The 26,353-nt window shown below is 36.7% G+C and overlaps 1 protein-coding gene across 2 annotated transcripts in view; it reads right to left on the reverse strand.

Annotated features, from left to right (window-relative positions):
• Positions 1–26,353, reverse strand: part of TNKS (tankyrase) — a 161,233-nt gene that overhangs the window by 125,074 nt on the left and 9,806 nt on the right. For both annotated transcript variants that reach the window (XM_025278992.3, XM_006060715.4), the window contains exon 2: positions 12,840–13,064. In XM_025278992.3, coding sequence (XP_025134777.1) covers positions 12,840–13,064 — 225 coding nt within the window. The remainder of the gene's footprint in view (positions 1–12,839; positions 13,065–26,353) is intronic.

A 26,353-nucleotide genomic window follows, 5' to 3' on the forward strand; every position in this document is an offset into this window, starting at 1 on the left:
GGAAAGAATGAGGACAGGAGGAGAAAAGGGCAAGAGGGGATGAGATGGTTGGATGCCATCACCGACTCATTGGATATGAGTTTGAGCAAACTCTGGGAGATGGTGAAGGACAGGGAAGCCTGGAGTGCTACTGTCCATGGGGTCACAAAGAGTTGGATATGACTTAGGGACTAAGCAACAACAACACAATGGAGGGATGAAATCTCTAAAACATGCTCAGCAAAAGAAGCCATACAGCAAAGAACCTATTTCTAGAATAGAAAGCTAATCTACTGTGACAGAAAACGGATCAATTGTTCTCTAGGGATGGTAGAGGGGGAAGAGAAAACTGACTGCAAATAGATACCAGAGAACTTTAAATTTAGAGTGATAAAAATGTTCTACAAAATTACAGTAGTGATTACATGGGCCTATACATTTAGCAAAACTCATCAATATACATACTTAAAATGGATGCATTTTATTTCATTATATCAAACTAATTTTATGTTAGAATTCAATAAAGTTGATTTTTTTAAAAGCTCAAAGAGGGGTCTAACCACAGATTACAAACACCTGAAGAGAAATTTACTGACCTCGAAAATATATCAATAGATACTTCTAAGAATGCTACAAGGAGAAATTATCATGGGCAAAGGATGGAGTGAGAATGTCTAATAAGCTGTAAACAGTCTTAAAAGAAAAAGAAACACATACATATTTGAAGAAAGAATGCCTAAGAGTTTCCCATAACAAGTAAGACATTAAAAAAGAAAAAAGACAGCAATTTACAGGTTCAAGAAGCTCAAACAGGACAAAATCAATGATACAGAAAAAAATATTAAACATATAAATTAGGAATAACTGAGAAACCTATATGCAGGTCAGGAAGCAACAGTTAGAACTGGACATGGAACAACAGACTGGTTGCAAATAGGAAAAGTAGTACGTCAAGGCTGTATATTGTCACCCTGCTTATTTAACTTACATGCAGAGTACATCATGAGAAACGCTGGGCTGGAAGAAGAACAAGCTGGAATCAAGATTCCCAGGAGAAATATCACCTCAGATATGCAGATGACACCACCCTTATGGCAGAAAGTGAAGAGGAACTCAAAAGCCTCTTGATGAAAGTGCAAGAGGAGAGTGAAAAAGTTGGCTTAACACTCAACATTCAGAAAACGAAGATCATGGCATCTGGTCCCATCGCTTCATGGGAAATAGATGGGGAAACAGTGGAAACAGTGTCAGACTTTATTTTTTTGGGCTCCAAAATCACTGCAGATGGTGACTGCAGCCATGAAAGTAAAAGACATTCCTTGGAAGGAAAGTTATGACCAACCTAGATAGCATACTGAAAAGCAGAGATATTACTTTGCCAACAAAGGTCGTCTAGTCAAGGCTATGGTTTTTCCTGTGATCATGTATGGATGTGAGAGTTGGACTGTGAAGAAAGCTGGGTGCTGAAGAATTGATGCTTTTGAACTGTGGTGTTGGAGAAGACTCCTGAGAGTCCCTTCGACTGCAAGGAGATCCAACCAGTCCATTCTAAAGGAGATCAGCCCTGGGTGTTCATTGGAAGGAATGATGCTAAAGCTGAAACTCCAGTACTTTGGCCACCTCATGCAAAGAGTTGATTCATTGGAAAAGACTCTGATGCTGGGAGGGATTGGGGGGCAGGAGGAAAAGGGGACGACAGATGATGAGATGGCTGGATGGCATCATGGACTCGATGGACGTGAGTTTGAGTGAACTCTGGGAGTTGGTGATGGACAGGGAGGCCTGGCATGCTGCGATTCATGGGGTCGCAAAGAGTCGGACACGACTGAGCGACTGAACTGAACTGACTATAAAAAACAGCTGATAAATCAAGACAAGTCAATACGTTAATAGAGTAATAGTACAACACATCAGAGGTAAATATCAACAATTTGAGAAACTACCCTAACTACAGCATGTGCTCAGTGGCTCAGCGGTATCCGACTCTTTGCGACCCCATGGACTGTAGCCCACCCAGGCTCATCTGTCCATAATCTTCTCCAGCAAGAATACTGGAATGGGTTGCCATTCCCTTCTCCAGGGGAATTACTGATTTAATTTTAATTAAATATTAAAACTGAAGCATGATTCAACTATTGGAAAATGTTTAATCTGTTTTGAACACCTTAGATATGTGAATCTACCATTTCAGCTGTAAACTGAAGCAACTGATGAGGTTGGGTGGGGGTGCTCTTCCTCTCCCCTTCTGCTGACTCTTCAGCAAGAGAGCAAGAGAGCAATAGGCACTCTTCCCATAGTGCCTGCTGCCGTCGTTCGGCCCTTTTCGCTCAGTGTCATCTTTTGTAGTGCATGGTACAAGGACCACAAGGAGCTGGCACATTCGATTCTTCTTTTCACAATCTATGTATGTAACAAACTATCTGAATCTAAAAGTGGCTTGTGGCATCTTTTCCAATCAAATCAGTCAGGCCCTGGCTTTGGCCCTGGACTGTCATGCAACATGAACAACAAGGTGTAGCCCTGGGCACTGGAAGACTTTTAACAGCACCCCTGACCTCTACCCGCTGGATGTCAACAGCATTCCTCCACTGCGACAACCAAAATCATCCCTGCTGCTGCTGCTGCTAAGTCACTTTAGTCGTGTCCGACTCTGTGTGACCCCATAGACGGCAGCTTACCAGGCTCTAGACATTGCTAATATCTCCTCAATAGGCAAAACTATTCGTGGCTGAAACCACTGCTCCTGAGCGTCTTACGGGCCCACAGCCAATCCCCTTATACACATGCACTTGTGTGAGGTGGAATACCTGAAGGGCTTTGCTTCTCTCCTCTCCACACTTTTACATTTTGGGTTATTGCATTAGATTTCATTTGAAGGAAGATTTTTGTGGTTTAATATCTTAATAAGAAAGAAGCAAATAGTAAATTAGTAAAATAGTAACTCGTAAATAACTTTTTAAAAAGTAATAGTAAATAGTAGTAAATGGTAAATATAAAAGTGATTTCTAAGGATTCTTTTAATTTTAAGATGCTGTGACCTATCAAAATATTTTTTAGGTACTGACTTTATATTAATAAAGCGGTTTTATTTATTACAAGGGAGATATGTTGTGGCTTAAACAACATGAAAATTTATTAAAGAAGAGAGGTATCTCATCAAAAGCAAAGGCAGAAACATGTCCCCAAATTTATCCTGTTGCTGCCAATCCCTGTCTCTCGGCTCTGTCACCATCATCCTCAGATACAGACAATACATATACTTACGCTATCTGAATCTTAATTCCAAATTCTCATTAGAGAGAATTGGCTCCAGCTTGCCTCAAAATCCTGTTCTGGACTTCAAAAGTTTTTTCAGAGAAGAGGAAGAGGCAATAAAAACAATGATGATGGAGAAAGAGGCATTAGTTCCAGAGTACTTGGGCGGATCTCAGTGGGCATCTACAGCAATAAGAGATCTTAATTTTAAAGTATTATATAGAATGCATGGTGAATGAGTAGGCTTACAAAAATGTTTCTATTTTAACATATTTCTACAGTGTTTTAATGTTTATTACAAATGCGATGCTGTGCTAAGTCACTTCAGTCATGTCCAACTCTTCCTGACGCTAAGCCTGTCAGGCTACTATGTCCATAGGATTCTCCAGGCAAGAATACTGGAGTGGGTTGCTAGTCCCTTCTCCAGGGGATCTTCCTAACCCAGGGATCGAACCTGTGTCTCTTACATCTCCTGCACTGGCAGGAGGGTTCTTTACCACTAGTACCACCTGGGAAGCCCCAATTATTACAAATATATATTATGTCTATAATAAGAGGGAAATGAGAGAGATATTTCTCCTCAGACAAAAAAGATCTTTATGCACACTGTGCAAGTATGTTCACCAAAACAATACTTCTCTTAAAGTTGTTGTTTAAGTAATTAATTTGTAACCAATGGAGAAATAAAAATCAGGTAGTTCTTATCAACTGAATAACATCAAATATGGCAGTAACATTAAATTAACAAGACCAATATAAAATAAATACATTAATTTAGAAACTGTGATAATGCTGAGACTGGAGAATAAGTCTTAGGTAAAACTGTCAAGAAGTAATTTTCTATTGTGTAAAAGTCCAGATTTTTAACCATACTACCTTTTGTCTTTGCCTTTGATATAAAAGTCACTAAAAATTCAGAATTCTGTCAACATATTTGTGATATATTACGTAATTTCACCTCAATGAACTATCTGCCTTTATGTGCCTTTGAACTTAGAAAAAAAGTGCATTCTTATTTTTTCCTGGTCAAGTACACAGGAATAAATGGATTAAAAATAGGTTTCTATTTAATGAGGCACATAAAGGCAGATAGTTCACTGAGGTAAAATTAAGTTCAAAAAATCTCCTAAGGCTGCTTCACTTACTAGTGGCAAATCACCACAGTTCAGAGTGGTCCTCTGGAATCAGACTGAATGGGATGGAATCCCGGGTCCACCATCTCCTAGTTCTAGGACCCCTGGAAGCAACGTCACCTCTCTGCGCCTCCATTTCCTCATCTGTAATCAGGAGAGAGTAACAGTATCTACTCATGGAGCTATTAGGAGGACAAAATAAATATTTGAGGCACTCTTAGAACAGGGACTAACACAGTCCACATGTGCATATAAGAATTTTTTAAAGACATTAGGAAACTAATTCCAGAAAACAAAATTTTACCAAATTTACATAAGAGAGCAGTTCTTTAGGGTAACATTTTGGCATGAAATGTTTTAATAAAAGAATCATCCAATTAAATTTTGCTCCTATAACCCAGTCTTCCTATAAATAGAAAAAACCAAGAATTTTTGAAGAAGCCTGTTACATCTGGAGTAATTGAGGTATTATTCTGTATGTGTATACAGCAGATTTTAATATCCAATTCAATTATATCCTTTTTGCAATAAGAAGTTAAGGCAGGCCCCAATACATGTGGGAAATCAGTCTTATCTTCTTACACAAACCACAATTTATTTTAAGATAAAGCAGGTAGTAGAATAAATATAAGAGTGATTATGACAAAGCATATCTCCTTTCTACCTGGAAACCCTAGGGAATCAAGTTGAAAAGAAAGTCCTGTCTAGGAGTCAGACGAATGTGGGTTTGAGAAGACTGCTCTCTACTTAGCAACTGTCTGGCCTGAGGCAAATGACTTCACCTCTGTCGATTTCAATTTCCTCTTTCATAAAACACTACCTTCCACCAAGGATTGCTGTCATAATGGAGACTATACATAAACCTTATATATAGTCTCAATTATAAACCTTATATATATAGGCTCAATTATGACATCAACACATATATATATTATATATTTTATATATATATATATAAATCTAGCTTGGTTCTTAGCACATAATAGGAACTCAATAAAAACCCTGTCCCTTCAGCTTTTCATCTGCTTTCAAAAACAGAACTGTAAACACAGAAGGTGCTAAAAAAAAAATACCAGTTGATTAAAATAAAGGCAAACTGCTAACAGCCCTAGGAACAATGAATCTGTGCCCAAGTATTGCTTTATGCTTGCTTGTACTTAGGAGAAGATTACTTTTTCTAATACTCAACTAGACTCAGCTAGATAAAATACTAATTAAGGGACAAAGCAGACATTTCAGTCTGACCAAGTAAGTTTATAACATGGGCGCTCAGTCATGCCCGGCTCTTTGAGCCCCCTAAACCGCAGACCGCCAGGGACTGAAGCTGCGTCCTGCCTGCAGTGGCAGGTGGGCTCTTTACCTCCGCGCCACCTGGGAAGCCCTCAAATTTGTGACAGGATGACAGAAGTCGTACAGTTCTAGGGACAGCAACCACATGTAAGAGCTGCTTTCCAATCTGTCTCTAAGTGAAGTTTCAGATACATGGTTTTCTGAATCCATCCCTGAATTGTCAAGGGCCGAATAAGGCCTCAAGGACTTACTAGTATTTCCAGGGAAATTCCTCATTAGTATAAAATATTAAGACCGATTCAGTTTTAGTGCTACTAGACACAAGGTTTAAAGTCACACGTTTTAAAATATTTTCCACAAACAACATACGGTTGAACTGATGTCATAATATTCTGATTCTGCTTTGAATTTCAGTTTCTTCAATAATATCACAACTTTATTATTTTCCTATGTGTCTAAGAATTCAAATGACTGGAACTTCAATACACTGTTGTACTTTCAATCTGAAGGAGGAAAAGAACATAACTGTTAAGTTTTCATTCTTTGGGAAACAAAACAAATAATTTTTTAATGCAACTTATTTTGTATTAGATTCAATAAATTATCCTATGAGTGATACTCTTAACGACAGTACTTAGTCACACTTCTCCCACTTTAGCTCCTTTAGCCCACGTTCAGGAGGAAAAGAATGCCTTTTTCTTTTATTTGAGTTTTTCCTTTGCTCTTTTCCCTTCTCTCATTCCTAGGGGGTTGCAATTTTCAGAAACAGCCAATTATGATGCCCTCCAATAGCTTGAAGAACTACTTCCTCATAATTAATTTGCCTTTAAAAAATTATCATTGTTCACACTTCTTCACAACTGTCAAGCTTTCACAAACTTTTTACTCAGTCACAGCAAATCATACTAGAACTTCATACTACTGCTATTGAAATATTTGTGGGGAAAGGTTTAAGTCACAATGATTTTCCATTTTCCTATCTGCAATATCTCTGCTAAGTTAAAAGACCAAAATTGCAATTAAAAAAAAATTTCATGTCTCATCATTAAAAAAAAAATTCATGTCTCATCAAATTATAATTCAAGTTTACACAGTTACAATGAATCTGAAACAAAAGACATATATGAGTTCACAGTGATGGCAACAAAGAGCCACATATCTCTCATTAAGGTTTTACTAACGGTCAGAATACAAAAATGATCTCTTGAGGACATCTTATGCTGCCACCCAAGGGAGAAAGAGCATGGAAGGGAACAAGCACTTGCTGAGGCTCTACCCGCTTTATTATTTCAGTTAACTTCCCATAACAACCCAGTGCAGCAAGTTTGATGCCTGCCTTATAAATGAGAAATTGAGGCTCAATGCAATTGTTTGTGATAAAAGAAAATTCATACTTAATTCTAAAGCCAAGCATTTAATTTCTGCCATATCATTCTACACAAGTACAAGTCAAGATCACACCAGAACTGTAACTCAAGCTTTCTTTCCTTTATGTGACTTCTAATGGGGGCATCTATGCAATTGTCCTAAATACCTTCTTTCAATGACCAGTGACCTTGTCCTAATCCCATCAACATGCAACCACAACTCTGCAAGAACACCGAGACACCAGGGTTTCATTTCAGGAGACCCACTAGAATACTTCTTGCTCTTGTTCCCTTCATCCTTACATTCAAGTAAATTATTTCAAAAGATCAACACTCAAAATGGTGCCCCCAAAGGCAAAATAAAATATACACACTCTATCTCTAACCACGATTATTTATACCACAGCAAATATAGAAAAGTTCTGGCTTGACACAAAATAAACATATTTCGACACACTGTGGCATTTCTTAATGTCTTATCTGGATTGTCATACCTGAGGGTAGACTATCAAACAACTCACAATAAAGCGATATTCTTAATCTCAGATTCTTTTTATAGATGAAAAGTCTAACTAACACCCACTCCATTTAAAAAACAGAATTAGCAGATTTAAATAACTGAACAACTAAACAATTTTTTAAAGCCCTGAAACTGCAATTATTATACTTAACAACTTCTAGCTTGGTCAGTGAGAAAGAGGAATGAGAAGGACTCCATAAATCTTTATCTCCAATTTGGGCCTGCCTCTGAAATCTGTCACCAGGGAACTGTACAAAGCAAGGACACAATTCCTTAAATAATATCACAACTACAACTATTACACCCATTTCAGATAACATGGTGATCATGTAAAGAGAAAGCCAAGTTGGTTACATGAGCCATTTGAATCAAATACCACTTTCATACAACCCCAAGCTTAAGCCATGCATCTCAATGAACTCCATAGATTATCTGAATGACCATGTTTAATCTAAAAGTAAATGCAAGCATACAATTAATTTCCTTAACAGACAGTCTTGAGCATTAAGTAAAGCATTATCTCACTTTCAAAAATGTATGAGGTCTTTTTTGGTCATTCTTTTGTTCTGTTATTTGACCTTTTCCCCTCTAATTTAAGCATCTTTGATGTATTTCTTAAACGAGAATGAAGGGATTCATTCTGGAAACTTTAGTAGAATACAATGAACAAATAAACTCTCTATATAAATATATATATTTAACACTATTAACCAGAATGCCTACTGAAGTAGTCCCAAATTTATCAGGTAAATGCAAAAACACTAACCTTCTTGAATGCAGCTGAAATCAGTGGGCAAGTCATCAACATAATGGTGCTCAGTGTCAGCAGGGATTATTTCAGAAGGGAAAAATTACTATCATTTTTGGCTCTTCTCCTTTTGTAGGATCCAAGTATGGAATTTTGCCAATTTTTTACTTTTACAAAAATGCTACATTGAGACTTGTTTAAAAGATTCCAATTCAGTTTTTATATGGAAAATGGATGTTAAAAATGCCAAAGGGAGGTACTCTGGCAGGAACAGGCAAGAGATGGAATAATGAAACAAAGGCAAACGAATCAAATTCTCAATGCTTCGCTGAATTTTCAATGAATTTTTGCAAGGAGTAAGAAAGGTGTGGGAAATGACTTTTCTTAACCTAGCTCATTTATAGACGACATATGGATAGATAAAGTGACAAGCTAAATCCAGAGCCCTAGTCAAGTTCTCCAGCAGCTATATTTCTTTGATTCTTATTAAGAAGCACTAGTTTTCCAGTAGTTTCCTAAAAGTAATCAGGGTTTACATATGTGATTAATGAAAATGATATTCTCTATAGTACTGTTTATACAATAGTGAAAAATCAGAAATCTTCTAAATGGCCTAATATGGATGAAAGATCTAAAAAGTGGTTATTTCTATATAATTCTTGACAGCCTTTAAAAGTGAGGTTAGATAAAAAAATATTCACTGATAATGAAATATGGTCATAACACAGTGAAAAAATAAGAAAATGGCATATGTGGAATGATCTCATTAAAGGACTATGTATACAGGTACACGGACTGTAACAGCATTATCTGAGAGAACTTTGTACAATGATGGAGATTTCAACATTCACACACTCGCAGACAGTAACCAGTGGACAGATATGGTTATTAAGCACTTGAAATGTGGCTAGTGCAACTGAAGAATTAAATTTAAAATTTTTTACATTTTAACCAGGTTTCATTTATAGGCTACAATATCAGACAGCATAAATCTAGATGGACAGAAAATGAGGTGTGCCGGTTAATATCATTGTACTTTCTAATAAACCCAGAAAGCTGTTCATCTTCAATATACTATATTTGAAATAACAAAAGACAAGAGTGTATCAGAAGTGGTACCATTCTTCCCTCCTCTGCTCCCAATCCCATGCCACTCTCAAGTTCCAGGACTTTTTAATCAAAGGACCATGGAAGTGATCAGGTAATTTAGTAAAGGGGTATATGATTTGAAGAGAAACATGAGTACATAGAACAGATAATTTAAACTAGAGTTTGAACAAGGAAAGTAAATATATCTTTCTAGATGGAAGACACAGAAAATAGAAATCATTCCTGGAAATCATGAAAGCAAGATTACTTTAGGAGTGAGTTATAATAATAAAGACTTAGTTTAAGCTTTAGTAAATAGATTATCTTAAGTTTTTTTTAAAGTACAGTAAAAATTGCCACTTTAAATTTGTTAAGTATTTGATGATCTAAAAAAAACTAAACTAAGAATAAAGAATGTTTGGGGCATTTAAAGAATGAAATTAATTTTTTAGGCTTACAATACACTCTTAAATAAATCTCACTAAGCAGAGAGAACTTTTCATTCTCAGTCAAGAAAACATTCTTTATTATAACAACTTTATATCAGCTCTAGAGGCCGTGGCAAAGAAACAGCTTTCTCCTTTCTTTACTATTTACTAGTAAAATGGTAGGAAATTTGAATCATCCATTTCATGCACAGGATATAAACATTACTGAAGAACTTTGGTTAAGTACTCTGAGTTGCCTTCAAGGGAAAACAGTGAATTATATATCACCTAACCACAGCAATTTTTGGTAGATTTACCAGCATCACCTTTTTCTTTCTTTTCCCTCCCTATCTCAACTCTTCAAACAAGTACCAACAAAAAATGTTTGACAGTCCATTCATTATAGACAATCCATAACCAGAAGTCAATGCATGCTCAGGACCAATATTCAACAACCCATCCTTAATGAAGAATAACAACAATTTGATGAACAGTCGATTAAATAAACATAGTTTATATCTGACTATAAAATGTTTTATATTTGTATATAAATATAGGAGTATCTGTATTACCCAGCAATCACAATCTAAAGCATTTATCTCAGAGAAAAGAAAACTCATCTCTACATAAAAATTTGTACACAAATGTTCACAGGAGCTTTATTTGTAATAGCAAAGAAGTGGAATCAACCAAAACGTTCTTCAGCTGTGAATGCTAAACTATAGTACACCAAAACCATGGCATAATAATCAGCAATTTTAAAAAAGATCTGGAAGGCAAATAAGAAAAAAAAAGCCAATCTCAAAAAAATTACATACTGTATGATTCCACTTATAGCATTCTCAAAATTATACAGATGAACATGTTACTGGTTGCTAAGGGTTAAGGATCTGGGATGCGGAGTAGATCATTATAAAAGTAGGCTATAAGTAGGCTTCTCTGGTGGCTCAGATAGTAAAGAATCTGCCTGCAATGTGACTTCAATCCCTGGGTAGGGAAGATCCCCTGGAAAAGGGAACAGCTACCCACTCCAGTATTCTTGCCTGCAGAATCCCATGGACAGAGGAGCCTAGCAGGCTACAGTCCATGGGGTCGCAAAGAACTGGACATGTCTAAGCGACTAATAGTTTCACTTTCTTTCATAAATAAACTGAATGAGGGGAGCTTCCAATAATATGTTCTGTATCTTGACTGCAGTTACATTAATCTGAACATGTGATTAAACGGCACAGAACTCTACACATTGTACCAATACTAGTTTCCTATTTTTGATACTGTATTACGACACCGTAAGATGTAGCCAAAGGGTGAAACTAGGAGGATACATGGACCTTCTTGTACTATTTTTGGAGGTTTCTATGAATCTATAATTATTTCAAAACAAAAAGTTAAAAATACATAATAAATGCCTCTTATTATGTAAAGAGTTCAAAAGAGTCAAATATAATAAAGCAATATGATTTTTTAAGATCTTTGGTTTACTGATAAGTACAACAATCTTGCAAAGACAACATAAAAGGAAATTTTCTTAAAAGCAGCGACAGAATGAAAAATTCAAGAGGTACAGGTAGGAAAATAGAACACTTCAGCCTAAAAGAGATAATACATTGGAAGGTGAAAATTGTGTAAAATTCTTTAACAACAGAAAAATTCAATGGATGTGACAAAGTGAAACAAGAAAGAATGAGAGTAGGGAGGCTGAAGGTCTAGAAGATTTGATAAGAGTACACTTCAAATTCAGTAACAGTTATCTCATAGTAACATCACAAATAACAAGAGATTTAGTAATCAGAAAATATGTGGTAAACTCAAGCTTTTCAGATTAGTTTTATGAATGACTTAGTCTAGGACATGGCTGTTTTAGTGAGAGACTTAGGAGGAAATGGGAGAATCAAGTGTAAGATGTCAAAGATCAAAAAGGATAGGGTATAAGGGTCATGTTGAAATGACCTTGAATTTCATTTGGTAAAACTGGCTGGTGAAGTGATAAAGGATAATGGCAGAGAATAGAATAAAGAAGTTTTGTCAGACAATGCAATAATTTGAAGAAAATGAAAAAATATATTTGAAGCTGGAATAGGTGGCTATGAAGTGGGAGAAAATCTTAATAACAGCACCACCTCTGTATCTTTAAATGTGACATATTTATTTGAGCTTTATCAGAAAAAATAGCCAATTATACTGAAATGGGTACCATTCAAGAAGATAATTTGTAAATCAACCTGCTAAAGGCGAAACAAACATCCATCATATTGAGTTTCAAAAAAGAGACGATACATTCAGGAGACACTATGCTTGTTCTCTAGAAGCCTGTTTTAGATTTCAAAACGAAAGATTTTACACAATAAAGCAAAGTCTAAAATAGATGCCTATTTAGATATACATATAAAGGAGAAAGAAATGCTGATTGAATATAGTTTCATATAATCGCAATCCTTAAAATCGTTGAAAAGTTCAATTTTGTTTGAAATTGCTTTTTCTCTAGACTCTGTTGAAAATATTAAGCCTTGAACGGTTGTATTCGAATCACTCAAAGCTTTTCCAGGGCTAATAAAATAGCTGGTGTTCAATTTTAGCAACATAAAGAAAAAGGTTTTGCCTTAGTACTAGATGACTTTCCTTGAATCAACCTGAACATCCAAATATGTCATCCAATTCAGTAAGAACTTGTACTTTATAATGGTTCTCAATGATGCTAGGATGGAAAACTTTCAGACTTTTAAAGACTGTAAATTAACTAAATTTGATAACAGTAATCCATCAAAATTTAGTTCCACACCAGCTGGCATTTGCCTTACATTTGGAGAGTTAATATTGTGAATCTTGTTCCTAACCAACTTTAGATTACCATGTCTTTACTTCCCCTTTGATAGAAAATAATTGCTTATAAGAAGTAACAAAGTGTTCTTTATTCTGAGGAAACAGTATTTCCACTACAATAAAAAACAAGCAAGGGTAAACCTTTATTTTAAATGTTATTCTATCTGTAGGGTTGACCTTACAATTTAGGTATCACCAAATAATACTTACCAATACATACATCGATCTTTCCTTTTATAGCAGCTTCATGCAGAGGAGTATAGTTCCAGTTATCCCTGGCATTTGGATCAGCTCCTTGGCACAGTAACAGACTTACAACCTCAGCATGGCCAAAAGAACACGCATTATGAAGTGGAATGAGACCGCCATCATCACGAGCATGGACATTAGCACCCATCTGTAGTAAGTGTTCTACCACGTCCTTTCTTCCAAAACCTAAAAATAGGGAAAATATTTTATATTGTAAATCAGTTTTGTAAAAAGAACCATTAGAATTCCTTTAACAATAATATCAACAAATATGAATAACTGAAGTACTATGTTCTACAGCAAAAAGGTAAAGAAAAAAAAAAGATGCCATTCAAATAGATTCCCTCATCTCACAGAACTGAGAACTAAGGAAGCTCTTCCTTTAGTTTGGGCAATTCCTTCCAAAAACATTTCTTCAACACCTATTTCATGCTAGAAATGCAGGATGAATGAGGCAGGATTCCTGTCCAAGGCATTCACTTTCCTCTCAAAATCAGATGCATAAAATCCATTTCTATATTTTTAAATACCAATGAAAATCAAATCTAAGACAAAGCACAGCACTTAACATTACACTAGGGAAAGTGGAAAATATATGGATACCAGAAATACATGGTAATAGTTTGGTTACAAGATATGTGAAAAGGAAGAACTAAAAATAATGGCATAATATCTCATTCTCAAACAAATGAGAATACAGGCTTTTGGAAATACAGAACCAGAACACTGGTGAAAAGCATCACAATTTTCAGACAGAAAAATGGTGGTACTGGAGGGTGTTGTTAGAAGAGCCAGAAAAATATCTAAAGCACGGTACCGACTAGGCAAACACTGGGAATGGTAAGAAATACCAAGAAAACACATTATGGACGGTAAAGGGTCACAACATTATGCCAAGTCCAGCATGATGAGGATTTAGTGAGATAATGAAAAATGGAAAAAATAGCCATTTTGATAATTTGAAGGTCATCATAGTACTATGATGAAATTTTAAGCTACAATGCAATGGGTTAAAAAAAAAGATTACTGAAAATATTAGCATTTTTATCTTTACCTGCTTAATACTTTTATTAGTGATCTTTCCTTTCCTACTTTAAGTTTTATTAGGACTTGCCAGCTAGGTATCACTGCCTCCATGCTATTACTTACCATGTAATGTTGTTAGAAAATGACATTTTAACAGTGGAAAGCAGTAATGGTCATATCTTCTTTCATTTTATGCATATATTAACTAAATAAATGAGAATTATGTGGAAAATAGAAACCAAAAAAAGATTTATTTCAATATATGTCCTTTACACTATCTTTAGAAATTCACTCACTCCAGGAAAGTAGGCCAAGAAAAAGTCTCCTGCTTTATAGATTTGAGTAAAGCCTGCATGCAAATTCACATTTCCCTAATTAGTGCACTAACAATGCTTGAAAACTAATTTCCTTTCTTCACTAATAACTGAAGTAAAAACAAAAATGCTTGGTATCAGCAAGAAAGTGGTGAAATGGAGTTGTGTTCACACACTGATAATGTGAATATGAACTTGTGCCACATTTTTTTTAAGGTTTTTTTGATGTGGGTCATTTTTTAAAAGGTCTTTATTGAATTTGTTACAACATTGCTTCTGTTTTATGTTTTGTTTTCTTGGTCTGGAGGCATGTGGGATCTTAGTTCCCTGACCAGGGATTGAACCTGCACCTCCTGTGTTGGAAGGCAAGTATTAACCACTGGACTACCAGGGAAGTCTCATGGTACCACATTTCAGAAGAAAATGTAGCATTATCATGAATAGGCTTAAACAAATATACTCTCTGACTCAAAAGACCACTTATCAATTTTTATCATTTAAAAAATGATTTACCCGTGGACAAAGATTTTGCATCAAGAATGTTTACCATAATGTTATTTACAGAAAATCATGGAGATTAGATGCCCAAAAATATTGTTGCTGCTGCTGCTGCTAAGTCGCGTCAGTCGTGTCCAACTCTGTGTGACCCCAAAGACGGCAGCCCACCAGGCTCCCTGCCCCTGGGATGCCCCAGGCAAGAACACTGGAGTGGGTTGCCATTTCCTTCTCCAATGCATGAAAGTGAAAAGTGAAAGTGAAGTTGCTCAGTCGTGTCTGACCCTTAGCGACCCCATGGACTGCAGCCTACCAGGCTCCTCCATCCATGGGATTTTCCAGGCAAGAGTACTGGAGTGGGGTGCCATTGCCTTCTCCGAATAATACTGTTACATAAATGATAAAATGACAGTTTTTGAATAAAATCATCTGTATTGAAAGGATGCTAGAACACTGTGAATGGACTTAATATCACTGAGCCATATATTTTAAAATGGCGAAAATGGCATTTTACTTTTAAACTGCTTAAAATAAATAAAAAATTTAAATTTATATTTTACCATAGTAAAAAAAAACAAAAAAGGTATAGACCAACCACCAACCCACCCACCCTCACAGATACACACACAATATTATAAAAAATTCCAACATAGAAAGGTGTTGCTTATACATCAATCAGTTCTCCTTCCATTCTTTCTCCACCTTCCCTCCCTTCCTCCCTCCCTTCCTTTCTTTCTTGGCTGTGCCACGCTGCATGTGGGATCTTAGTTCCCTGACAAGGGATGAAGCCTGCATTCCCTGCAGTAGAAGCGTGAGTCTTAACCGCTGGGCCTCCTGGGAAGTCCCTCAATTAGCCTTTTGCATTGCATATATATAAAACAAAATATAGGAGAAAAAATATGATATTTGAAATATAGATGGATAGAAAATGAGACTAAATCACTAGGTACTAGAAATACGTAATTTTTTCTTCTTTTTTATCTCTTTTCTTATTACATAAAACGTAATTTTGCATAAAATATATGTATGTGTACACATGCAAGTTTAAAAAGGTGGAGATGAACAGCCAAAATCAGTAAAGATACATTTTATGTGTCAATTATGAAATCATCTAATTTGATTTTGTATTAAAATTCATTAAATAAGTGTTACCCACAAAAAATTAATCCCCTACTTAAAGTACTGTAATTTAGAAAACCATACATAAAAAGCTTATCAAAACATGTACTCTACCTGTACTATTAAGTACAATTCATAACTGGTCATTCACCACTCTATCCATGTTTAATGCATATGCATTAATTACTTTTTATACATAAAGAGAATTCATTACCTATAATGGTCATACAAGGCCTTTGTTTCATAACCAAGGTTTGTAGCAATTATCTCTGTAACTGATTTTTGCGGGGGGCGGGGAGAGGGGTCTAAAGAACCAAAATAAAAATACTAATTAGGGCTGATTCAAAGAACTACACAGAATTTGACCACACAGTAACTTACCTATAAATTAACTCATAGGAAATAGCTTCTAAGTGAAAGTATTACAGACCCACACAAGATTTTCAGTGTCCCATTCCACCAATCTAGCACATGTCAAAAAAAGTTAAGTTACAATTTTTAAAAGGAATAATGTTGCTACTTATACATATCTTTATGGCTTACTGTTGCTGCTGCTGCTAAGTCACTTCAGTTGTGTCCGACTCTGTGCGACCCCATGGACTGCAGCCTACCAGGCTCCTCTGTCCCTGGATTCTCCAGGCAAGAACACTGGAGTGGGTTGCCATTTCCTTCTCCAATGCATGAGAGTGAAAAGTGAAAGTGAAGTTGCTCAGTCATGTCCGACTCTTAGCGACCCCATGGACCGCAGCCTACCAGGCTCCTCCATCCATGGGAATTTCCAGGCAAGAGTACTTGGAGTGGGGTGCCATTGCCTTCTCCAGGCTTAGTGTTACAAAGCACAAAAGAAAAACCAATGAACCATCTCTCTCTGAGCCAAGAGAGGCTGTTAAAAATCAAGACAGTGTAATACTCTGATCTTTACCAACAAAACAGTATGTGCTATTAGAAGAGACTCCCAAACTGAGAGTTGTACAAAAGGTATAATTTAACTTTTACAGAAAATTTCTTACAGAAAAATTCTTTTTGCTTAAGTATATGGCTTATTCCTGAAAATAAAAATAGCAACAATGGTAAGTAGCTAACATTTAGTAAGCTCTTTTTTCTGACAAGAATGCCAAATGCTTGACAAGTATTAGCTCCTGTGATAACATCCTGTGACAAGTATTTTCCTCATTTTATTGTTGAAGAATTCTTTCCCTCAGTTCTGATATTCATGAACTATACTTCCAAACACACATCTCAAATCTGCCTACTCCCTAGGGTCACCAGCTTGGTTTCAAGCTCCACAATCTCTTGTCTAGACTTCAGCATGAAACCTTTTGTTGGTCTCTCTACTGTCACATCTGCTGCCTAACAATTCATCCTTAACAGAGCAGAGTGTGTCTCTCTTCAAGGCATGCACCAGATCAGGTCACTTCCCTGCTTAAAATCCTGCAATGGATTCCAATAACACACATAATAAAAGCTCCTAAAGCTATGGTTTTTCCTGTGGTCATGTATGGATGTGAGAGTTGGACTGTGAAGAAGGCTGAATGCTGAAGAATTGATGCTTTTGAACTGTGGTGTTGGATAAGACTCTTGAGAGTCCCTTGGACTGCAAGGAGATCCAACCAGTCCATTCTAAAGGAGATCAGCCCTGGGATTTCTTTGGAGGGAATGATGCTAAAGCTGAAAGTCCAGTACTTTGGCCACCTCATGCGAAGAGTTGACTCATTGGAAAAGACTCTGATGCTGGGAGGGATTGGGGGCAGGAGGAGAAGGGGACGACAGAGGATGAGATGGCTGGATGGCATCACTGACTTGATGGACGTGGTCTCAGTGAACTCCGGGAATTGGTGATGGACAGGGAGGCCTGGTGTGCTGCAATTTATGGGGTTGCAGAGTCGGACATGACTGAGTGACTGATCTGATCTGATCTGATGCCTTAACGAGTGAGTTGGCCACTCTCACCTCTCCTATCTCATTGAGCTTTACTAACCGTGTCTTTCACTTTCTGTTCCCTGGATATGACAAACTTATTTCAGCCTATAGGACTTTGTACTTGCTGTGTTCTCTGCCTGAAGACCCAGATCTTACATGCCTAGCTCCTTCTGTCATCCAATTCTTAGCCCAAAGATAAAAACTTGGAGAGACTCTAATTACTCAAGGTCAATCTACCCACCCACGCACACACATTCTTTCAACATTGTTTTCAACATGAATTCTTTGTACATTTTGGACATTAACCTTTTACCAGAAACATCATTCACAAATACTTTCTTCCACTCAGTAGGTTGCTTTCTCATTTTTGTTGATGGTTTCCTTCACTATGCAGAGGCCTTTTAGTTCAATGTAGTCTACTTATTTTTGCTTTTGTTGTTTTGCTTTTGGTGTCAGAGTCAAAAAATCATCACCAAGAGCTATGTCAAGGAGATTTCACCTATGTTTTCTTCTAAGAGATTTATGGTTTTAGGTCTTACGCTAAGGTCTTTAATCCATTTTGAGTTAATTTTTGTGTATGGTGTAAGATAGTGGTCCAGTTTCACTCTGTTGCATGTAGCTGTCCATTCTCCCAACACCATTTATTAAAGAGACTGTCCTTTCCTCATTGTATATTCTTGGTTCCTTTGTCATAAATTAATTGACCATATATGAATGGGTTTATTTCTGGGCTCTCTATTCTGTCCATTGAGCTGTATGTCTTTTTTTATGCCAATATCATACTGTTTTTATTAAGTTAGCTTTGTAATATAGTTTGAAGTCAGAGAATGTGGTATCTTCAGCTTTGTTTTTCTTTTTCAAGATTGCTTTGGCTATTTGGAGTCTTTTGTGTGATACCATGCAAATCTGAGAACTGTTTTGTTCTACTTCTGTGAAATATACCCTTGGAATTTTTATAGGGGTTGCATGGAATCTTTATTGCTATATCGTAGTACAGACATTCTAACAATTTTAATTCTTTTAATCCATGAGCACAGAATATCTTTCCATTTATTTGTCTTCTTCAATTTCTTTCATTAGCATCTTTCAATATACAGGTCTTCATTTCCTTGATTAAATTTACCCTAGGTATTTTATTCTTTTTTTACACTTGTAAATGGGATTGTTCTCTTAATTTCTCTATTAGTTCATTATTAGTGTAAAGAAAGCCTACAGATTTTTATATATTGATTTTATATCCTGCAACTTTATTGAATTTTCTTATTTAAACCTTTTTGATAGAGCCTTTAAGTTTTTCTATATATAGTATCATCTGCAAATATGATAATTTTATTTCTTTTTTAATCTGGATGACTTTTCTTTTTCTTGTCTAATTGCTCTGGCTAGGATTTCTAATGCTATGTTGAATAAAAGTGGCAAGAGTGGATACACTTATATTGTTCCTGATCTTAAAGAAAACGCTTTTGTCTTTTCACCATTGAGCATGATGTTAGCTATGGACTTGTCACATATGGCCTCTATTATGTTGACATATGTTCCTTTTCTAGAATTAATTCTGTAAGTTGCAAATTTAGAATAGTGAGTCTTCTAATCCATGTGTATGATATACCTTTCCTTCAATTCAGATCTCATATGTACTTCTATTTTGTGTTTTTCTCCATTAATACCTTATTTTTCAAGGATTATTGGGTATTTTAACGTTTTTGTTGCTTTGGTGGTGAAAGGGGCAGTGGTGCATTAGGGGAGGTCAGTAAAACCAGATCGCGCAGAACCTCTGAGTCATAAATAATCAATCTGAATTTGAGTAGGGCAAGCAAATAGCAATAAAAAGTTCACCCTGATGAACTGCTCAACTAAACTAAGTTTTATGAACCTCTTTTATAAATTTTAGCATTTTATTTCCCCTAAAGAGTGTGAGAGACAATTTTATTATTTTACATACTCAGAAAGCTTAAAAAATATATTATGTGGAAAGTATTGTACTGGCACTATGAGGAAAACCTAAATTGATAACACATTATCTACACTCAATATACATAACAATTTTCTTATTCTAATGTCAGAGTTTCAATTAAAGTCTCTCAAAGATGTTTCAATATCAAATGTAAGGTCATTGGTATCTATTCACTAGGCCTGAGTTTATAGACAGAAAATTGTTTCACTTGTGTTCAGAATTTTAAACTGCTTAAAATTAAAGCCTCAAAGGAACAAGCGTAGGCAATATTAAATCTTGTAACTAAAAACTATGCATTCTAAAATTTAATAGAAGGAGAAAAACCTAAGGTATCTGGAGTATTTAAACGTGATGTTTTTTTATTTATAGTAGCAAAATCATAGCCTAAAGACATTTTCGACCTAACTGGATTGTCAGCAAAGCAACAAGGCTATACATCATTTGAACTGCTAAATTCATTGATCTACACTTATAAAACCAATGAGAAAATTTATATCACATCTCTCACATTTTATAATTTTTTTATACAAAAATTTGTACCCAAAAGACTCTCAAAGTAACAATAAAATATGTTTGGAACTGTCTAGAAAAACAACTCATTAACTTTTATATATATATGTATTATATCTATTTTAGTAACTCAGAAGAAATAACAGAAAGTTACGAAACATAAAATGTTACTTGGTGACAGATGTGTTCACTGTTTTCTCTAAAATCTTTAGGAAGAACTTAAACCTAAAATATCAGAATAACCTGCTTACTTTCTTAAGCATACCAATCCATTTCCACCACCCCAAACAAAACAAAACAAAACAAGGCTCTTAAAATGACAATAAAATTACTTTCAATGAAACAAAATTCAGCCATGACACATTTATGCAATAGCTGAAAGGTTTCTAAAGTAACTTATCTTTCCCAGCCAACAAACTTATTCACCAATTTAATACCAGTAGTTCCAGGTATGGAGAAGGCAATGGCACCCCACTCCAGTACTCTTGCCTGGAAAATCCCATGGACGGAGGAGCCTCGTGGGCTGCAGTCCATGGGGTCGCTACGAGTCGGACACGACTGAGGGACTTCACTTTCACTTTCTACTTTCATGCATTGGAGGAGGAAATGGCAACCCACTCCAGTGTTCTTGCCTGGAGAATCCAGGGACAGAGGAGCCTGGTAGGCTGCAGTCCATGGGGTCTCGAGGAGTTGGACACGACTGAGCGACTTCACTTTCACTTTTCACTGTCATGCACTGGAGAAGGAAATGGCCACCCACTCCAGTGTTCTCGCCTGGAGAATCCCAGGGATGGGGGAGCCTGGTGGGCTGCCGTCTATGGGGTCACACAGAGTCGGACATGACTGAAGTGACTTAGCAGCAGCAGCAGTTCCAGGTATCTGTGAGCATCTCTAAAGGTCTATTAAGCACAGTAATTTATAACCGTACTGAATTAAAAATCAATAAATGATGTTGGGAAAATTAGATGGCTACAGGCAAAAGAACCAAAGTGAACTACTTTATCACGCTATGTACAAAAATAAATTCAAAATGGATTAGAGACTTAAATTTAAGACCTGAAACCATAAAGCTTCTAGAAGAAAACACTGGCAGTACACTCTCTGACCTCAGTCTTAGCAATATTTTGGGGGTTATGACTTCTCAGGTGAGAGAAACAAATGCAAAAGTAAACAAATGAGACTACATCAAACTACAAAGTTTTGCACAATGAAGGGAACTATCAACAAAATGAAAGGCCACTTACTGAATGAAATATTTGCAAATGATGTATCTGATAAGGGGTTAATATCAAAAATATACAATGAACTTATACAACTCAACACCAAAAAAAAAAAAACCTACCCAATTTTAAAAATGGTAGAGGATCTGAACCATTTTTCCAAATAAGACATACAGATGACCCAGAAACACATGAAAGATGTTCAACTCCTTATTTATCAGGAAAATACAAATAAAAACCACCTCACACCTCTTGGGATGACTATTATCAAAAAGACAACAAATAATAAGTGCTGGTGAGGATGTGGAAAAAAGGGAACTGCTGTGTAGTGTTGGTGGGAATGAAAACCATGTAGTCACTGTGGAAAACTGTATTGAGGTTCCTCAAAAGAAAAAAAACGACTAGACAATCCAGCAAGTCCACTTCTGGGTATTTTTCTGAACAAAAGTAGAACACTAATTCAAAAAAATATCTTTTTTGCACCACTATGTTCACTGCATTATTCGTGGGTCAACTGTATTTAAAAAGTAAACAAACTCAGAGAAAGAGATCAGATTTGTGGTTATCAGAGATCGGGTGGGGCTGCACGAAGGGGAACTGAATAAAGATTGTCAATACAGACAAGTCCAGCTGTAAGTATGAAGGATGTAATGTGCAACAGAACAAATACAGTTACAACTGCTCTAGGTTACACATGAAAGATGTTAAGAGAGTAAATCCTAAGCATTCTCATCACAAGGAAAAAACATTTGTTTCTTTTTCATTTTCTATTTATATGAGATGACAGATATTCACTATACTTACTCTGGTAATCATTTCATGACATACATAAATCAATCATTATGCCATACATCTTAAAAACTATACAGTGTGATAAAGCAAACTTTATCTCAATAAAACTAGAAGGAAAAAAGCCTGACTCACACCTGTATGTTGGCTGATGTGCAGGAGGCAGCCTCAAAATTAGGAGGACACCCAGAGGAGCAGATCCATTTCAGCATGATGGGTAGTTCTATTTTTTTTAAGTTTTCAGTTTCACTACATTTTATGGAGGATATTATGGGTTTCCTCGCTGGCTCAGTGGTAAAGAAACCTGCAATGCAAGAGCTGCAGGAGACACAGGTTCGATCCTAGGTCGGGAAGATCTCCTGGAGGAGGGCACTGGCAACCCACTCCAGTGTTCTTGCCTGGAGAACCCCATGGACAGAGGAGCCTGGCGGGCTACAGCCCACAGAGTCGCAAAGAGTTGGACACGACTGAAGCGACTTAGCACACATGCACGCGTGGAGGAAATTACATGCCACAATATTATGCTCTAAACTGGGAGGTAGGGGAAGTCTTGTGATAATTCTTTAAAATGTCAAAGGTTTTCTATGGACTGGGTTAAATTTACACAGTCCAATATACACAGATCCCTGGATACCTATTAGATTTCTGCTTACTTTATAAGAAATGTTCTATGACAAAAAAAATACATTTTCTACTTAACATTCAAAGTCATTATTACTTCCTTTTCTAATTTCAATTCTAACTATATCACCTTTTAAATAAAGAACTATTTTACATTTCATTACATCAGAAGTCATGGTTAAACAAAAGGGAGTATATTCCCTGTTACTTCTAAAATAACAGTTTAAAAAGCCAACTACAAAATGACTTCTATAAAGCAATAAAGTTGCATATATTTTTCATTTGTCAAAGATGGATTCTGACCAATTTAATTTCTCCATCTTACAGAATCTGGTTTAGAAAGGAAAACATTTATAGTTAGATAGAAGAAAAGAACTATGGCATTAGGAAGCACTAAAAAATGAAGTATTTCATTAGGAAGCAGTAGAAAAATGTATGTTTCCCCCCAAAACACTGGGAAAAAACACCAAAAGCGAAAGGATAAGACACGAATTCCAGATGCCAGTTTAAACAACAACAAAAATACAAAACAAACAAAAACAGGGTAAAAAAAATCACAGCTCCTTGGGAAGGAAGAAAAAAAAAAAGGCTGAGTGCCACTGTGGGAAGAAACATCAGCTTAACTGCAGATGATCGGTCACCCTGGCTAGGACAGAGAACAGAGGCAAGTGATCTGAGTCCTCCCCTCACCCCTGCCATGCTGTCCCCTGTGCTGCAGCAGAACATGAGTTCGGTATCTCCAGTGCACCTCTAGCCTAAAGAGAAGGGACAATACGAGGCAGAGCAGTGGAACCTGGCTGAGGTGGGAAGCAAAGCGCATGCCTACAGGACCGAAGAGAGTCAGGGGAACCCTGAGCACCTAGGATGGCATCACATCCAGGGCCTCTCTACCCTGACGCATGCCCTTATTTGGCTAAAACCACATGGAAAACCAAAAGCTAGAACCCCAAACTCATCCTCTCAAATGCAATACTGGCCCAAGTAGCTGTCATTTCCAAGGGATTATAAGCTCACAGCAGAAAATAATAGGATGTCTGAGGAGTGCAAGCACCATGACAGAATAAGTGAGAGCAGAATTAATAGACCAAAAAAAGATATTTAAAATTGGCAAATTAAGTGTTGCCAGCGAAAAACTGGAGAATACTGAAAACATGAGAACAAACATCTATCAAGTGAAACCAACTGGAAATATTATCATGAAAAATATAATAGGAGAAATGAAGGATATAATAAATTGACTGGATAATAGTGGAAATAAAGGAAACAATTCCTGAGGAAAAACTGGTTGACGAACTCTCCCAAAAAACATTGGAGGAGAAACTGAAATAAAGGAGAGAAGAGAGAGGCGAGACAGAGGACTGGAAGAGAGGACAGATACATGTAGAAATAATGACAGGACATCTCCTAATTAAAGGAAAATGCAAAATTCCAGATTAATAAAAGTTCTGCTGCTGCTGCTGCTAAGTCGCGTCAGTCGTGTCCGACTCTGTGCAACCCCACAGACGGCAGCCCACCTGGCTCCCCCATCCCTGGGATTCTCCAGGCAAGAACACTGGAGTGGGTTGCCATTTCCTTCTCCAATGCATGAAAGTGAAAAGTGAAAGTGAAGTCGCTCAGCTGCATCCAACTCTTAGCGACCCCATGGACTGCAGCCCACCAGGCTCCTCCATCCATGGGATTCTCCAGGCAAGAGTACTGGAGTGGAGTGCCATTGCCTTAGTACCAAATAGGATGGATGAAAAAATACAAATTCTCAGACTACTCCAGACCAACTGAATGAGAAGCAGTGGGACTGTTGGCCTAGCAACCTGCCTTAACAAAGCCTTCCCGGTGACTCTGATACGAAGTTTGAAAACCACTGAGCTAGTGCTTCTCGAACTTATAACCCTCTGAAAATTACATGTAAGTTTGATGTTTAAATATGTATTTCAGAAGAAATGTCCATACCTATTATCAGATTCTCAAAAAAAAAAAAAAATGTTAGCAAAATTAAGAACTATTTGTATTAGCTCAACAGTTTTCAAAGTGTGGTCTGTGGACCCCTGGTGGTTCCAGGGACCCTTTCTGGGGGGATCTGAGAAGTCAAAACCATTTACAAAATAATATTAAGATAGTGCTCATGATAATGCAAAAGCAACAGTAGGTAAAACTGCTGACACCTTGACATGAACCAAAACACTGGCACCAAGCAGTCATTGTATTCTGTAGCGTTGACATACTTGGACACATATTAGTCATTGCATTCTTCACCATCAGACCCTCACAATTTAAAAAAAACCCACCAGCTTCACTTAAGAGTGTTCTTCATAAAATAAAACAAAAGTTACTTCTTTTTTAAAAAAAGTCTACCACAGAAGAAAAAAGGTGCAAGTCCACACAAACAAGCCAATAAATCATCTGCCACCAACCATTAGTTTAGTTTGTGTTACACCAAAAAGGCAAAAGGGAAAGGAAAATTTACAACACTTTATTTCCTTTTTTTGTACAATTAAAAAATTCACAAACTTTAATTCAAAAGGGAACTGACACATTCCAAGAAAACACTGAAGAAAAAAAAAAAAAAAGGTTTAAGCTCACACTGCTTTCATTTTAATTTTAAACATAGATTCCTGAACCAACAGGCAAAGCAAGTTTCTACTTGACAAAGGTCCCAGCAACTCACTAGGGAAAAGCAATTCTGAATATCTGATGAAGCCTTTTAAGGAAAACCCAGTAGACACACAGAAACAAAACACTCATAACTTTCCTCAATTATTCAAAATTAAATAACTTTTAGAACATGAACCTCAAAGTTATCTTGAGCACCTGGGCTTTAGTATAAATACCCCAGAAACCCATGCTGCTGCTGCTGCTAAGTCACTTCAGTTGTGTCCGACTCTGTGCGACCGTCCCTGGGATTCTCCATGCAGGAACACTGGAGTGGGTTGCCATTTCCTTCTCCAATGCATGAAAATGAAAAGTAAAGTGAAGTCACTCAGTCGTGTCCAGCTCTTAGCGACCCCATGGACTGCAGCCTACCAGGCTCCTCCCTCCATGGGATTTTCCAGGCAAGAGTACTGGAGTGGGGTGCCATTGCCTTCTCCTCAATTCTTATTATGAACCCACATTGATGATACAGGTGTTAGGCTCCCCCCAAGATCAGGGCTACAACCCACCTTTCTGAGTGTTCCTGTCAGAAGAATAAACATAGACCAAGGTAACTTTAAGTACCCTGACATAGGGGGAAAACGAGAATTTAAGAGGCTCTTGTGTCTTCAATTGTATCTCTCACATATTTTACAACCAACTACTCAAAACATTTCTTTGTTTAAGAAGCAAAAACAGGCTATTAAATACATTTATGAATAAGTTACTCTAGTGTTTTCACCTGCATTTCATTGCAAGACTCATGATGATGTTTATTCCTTTCTAAGACCTAACACTAAAATAAAATGCATTTGCTTAGCATTATTACATTCCTCTATCACTTTTCTTCTCCTGGGCTCTAAGTTAAAGATCCAACTTTCT

The sequence above is a fragment of the Bubalus bubalis genome, chromosome 1 (genome assembly GCF_019923935.1).
Source record: "Bubalus bubalis isolate 160015118507 breed Murrah chromosome 1, NDDB_SH_1, whole genome shotgun sequence".
Lineage (NCBI taxonomy): Eukaryota > Metazoa > Chordata > Mammalia > Artiodactyla > Bovidae > Bubalus > Bubalus bubalis.